Raw genomic sequence first — 3023 nt, 5'->3', positions numbered from 1 at the left:
GCTGAATAATTTTCCCCAATTAAGAGCATGCTTCGAAGACCAAAAATTGCTCATTAATTTATGTGAAAATTAGGATAAGGTAATTTCCTACTCAAAAGTTCGTTTATTTTGGCCAAAGCGGGGTTATAAGGAGAATTTCTTTTAAAATGAATAATATTACCACAGCGAAAGGTTAAATTCTGCGTGCATAACCGGATATTCCCGAGGGCACTTAACCTTAAAGTGGTGAAAATCAGCCCGGTAGTGGGATTAATCACCCCTGAGGTTGAAACAATTTGTTAAAAAAAAACAAATGCGAGAGATGCATGAACTGAGATAGAGATTTTTCTCCCTGACCCATAGAAAACCATGGGAAAATCGAGAAAAAACGAGGAAAAAAAACATGCAGATGGTAAAAAAGATTACTTAATTATGGTTACTTTCGCAACTGAGTTGGAAGCGGCGACCATCCGAGTCACCTCTAGACACACTGATGAACGCTTTGAATACACCATCTCGAAGTAAAGGGCTCATATTGCAACAGTACAGTAATAAAATCTTTACAGCCTGCATAGTCTACTGAATTACTTGGAGAATAGACATGAAATTCAATCAAGACATTTAAGTTTATTCCCAATGGCCCTTGAAGCCGCAAATTCCACTGAAGAGAGTGAGGCAACTGTGTCCTAAAATAAAGTCCAAAAGTACGAATCTGTATGCTGATACGAGATTTCTATGAAGGCACCAATTTCAACTGGCTTCCTATGTGCAAAAGAAAGTGTGCCCTACGACGAGTAGGCTGGGTATAAGCAGACAACAATGCGAATTCTGATGATTAGATCATTTGAAAGCAAGTTTTGCGACACTGGAAAAAGAAAGGATTCCGAACCAATGATGTGATAAATACAAGGCCGAAATTCGAGACGCCCACACTGGGAGGTAACCCACGTAGAAGAGCCTTTGCTTAACGAGTGCTCTGGGTCAACCAAAACCCAGATATACTGATTGTTAAAAGAAGGTTGGTCAATTAGAAATCCTCTTTTTGTGCCACTTTTGTGAAATCAACGCCTACATCTGCAGTGTTTCTACAGTCACATCAGAGGCATCGCAATCTTCTCCAGTGCACGAAAAGCAACTCAGCTTTCACCACCACTTGACCTTTACAATTGGCTTGCAAAATTTGCACATTCAATTTGTCATTTACCTCAACCTCAATAATCCCATAGTCCACCTTTACCACCTCTAACAAATTACGATAAGAACGACCCATCAATAAGTAAGAGGAATTGCAACAAAGGAAGAAATGTGGATGACCAAGTGACTCTAAAGCACGTCAAAATGCCCAGACCTTAATCGTACCTTGTCATCTCACTACTCCAGGGGCCGTGGATGCAACCGCGGTGGCAACTGTCTATTGTGGTGGCAACAGCCCTAGTGGCAACGCTCAATCAATGCCGCGTGCACATCAATCTGGCGGCGGCACGGAGACAAAGGCATGATGGTAAAGGAGGACGAGCACATACACAATCCCATCTACCAGGGACGCCAATGAGCTGGTTAAGCAAATAAGGGTGCTTGAAACAGACGAGGCAATCTTCGTTAGTAGACCACAGCACGACGCATGGTGAGGCATCAGGGCGACATAAAAGTAGTCACGTGTTAAGAAGTTGTAGAGATGGGACAGTGAAAAGTCCCGGTTGACAACAAAAACCCTTAAGTATTTAAATTCGAGAAACATAAAAGTGGCATTAAGTATCTGAATGGCTGACACAAATGGAGTGAAATGGAAAGCCTTTGTGCACAGTAAGTAGAAGGTGCGCAAGAAGAAGAACTCATGGAACCGCAGTTCATAAATGAGTCTGGATTGTTACAACTATTGCAAATCTGTTTGATTTCCGAGCGCCTTCTTGACCAACAAATCCAATCAACTAGCAAATAAGGTGCATCATTGCTGATGTTGTTGTTGTTGGTCAAATTAAACCAACCTCTCGCGGAAAAGCCGTCTTAAATTTGAAGAGTGATGAATAAGTTCTAAAAGCTGAGCAGTAGCTCTGTGGAACGGTGAAGAATTAGGCGACGACCACGAAATGTCATTAGCAAATGACCTACCTCACTTTCAAAGCAGCAGTACTTAGCATCAATCATTGCCTTAAAGCGTTTACATGATTATGTGCTCTCAGTAAGTGAACTGCAGTTATAAAAGAGGAAGAGGCAAAGGGAAGGGAATGAAGGGGACAGGTGAGAGTAGGAGTTGGTGAGTACTAAGGAGTGGAGGCTTACCATAGAGGTACAAAAGAGGTTGGCACGGAAGTCGGTACCGAGGGCGATAGGCACGCCGGCCTGGGCGATGGCGATAGCGGGTGGGGGCCGGTGGTGCAGCAGCAATGTCGTGGTGGGCAGAAGGACCGCAGCGGTGCGAGAACTTGTCAGAGCGGCCACTCCTGCTGGCGACATCTCGTCCAGGTGACTCACCGCTCGTGCCATCAGCGAAGCTGCAAGCTTATAGATCACAGGGTGGGGGGACATTACCAAGGCGGGTGTCAGATGCCTGTCTTTTGATGAGTCACAGCATAGGTGCACGTCGGCTATCCCTTAAGCGGCTACCTCCTCTCACCACCACTCATTCATACCTAAGTGTTTTGTCAACCGAATCAGCACCATACCAGACGTCTGCTACATATTTTTACGTTGTTGTATTTTAACCCAGACTGCCACAAGAATCACCAAAGTGACGGCAGAGGGCACAATTTCACCAACCCGAATGTTCAGCATCAAAAGTCTGGAATTGGTGCTGACTGTCATTATTGATACAAAGCCATTAAATGGCACCATCCTAGAAACAACTCAAAAGCACAATGTTTCACAAATGCCAAATAACCGAAGAGTGATGCATTGGGATCCCGACTGTTCGTTCATACTCATTTGTGACAATCCAAGTGGCATACTGATACCATTGTTAATGTCTGTTACCACGTGTTTAATGATAATCCATTAAAGGTGGGTGGCTCACTGGGTTGCAGATCACCAACAGCTGTGTAATGCTG

At 44.0% G+C, this 3023-nt stretch overlaps 1 protein-coding gene across 1 annotated transcript in view; it reads right to left on the bottom strand. All coding sequences in view use genetic code 11, as the record gives it.

Moving 5' to 3' along the window:
- EGR_06489 (putative imidazolonepropionase) overlaps nt 1–3023 on the bottom strand; it is a gene marked incomplete at both ends in the record, with an annotated part of 18857 nt that overhangs the window by 1050 nt on the left and 14784 nt on the right. The window contains one exon of the mRNA XM_024495738.1: nt 2260–2478. Within this exon, the coding sequence (XP_024349899.1) occupies nt 2260–2478 (219 nt within the window). The remainder of the gene's footprint in view (nt 1–2259; nt 2479–3023) is intronic.

The sequence above is a fragment of the Echinococcus granulosus genome (assembly GCF_000524195.1).
Source record: "Echinococcus granulosus chromosome Unknown EG_S00057, whole genome shotgun sequence".
Classification (NCBI taxonomy): domain Eukaryota; kingdom Metazoa; phylum Platyhelminthes; class Cestoda; order Cyclophyllidea; family Taeniidae; genus Echinococcus; species Echinococcus granulosus.
This window is presented reverse-complemented; position numbering and strand designations above follow the sequence as displayed.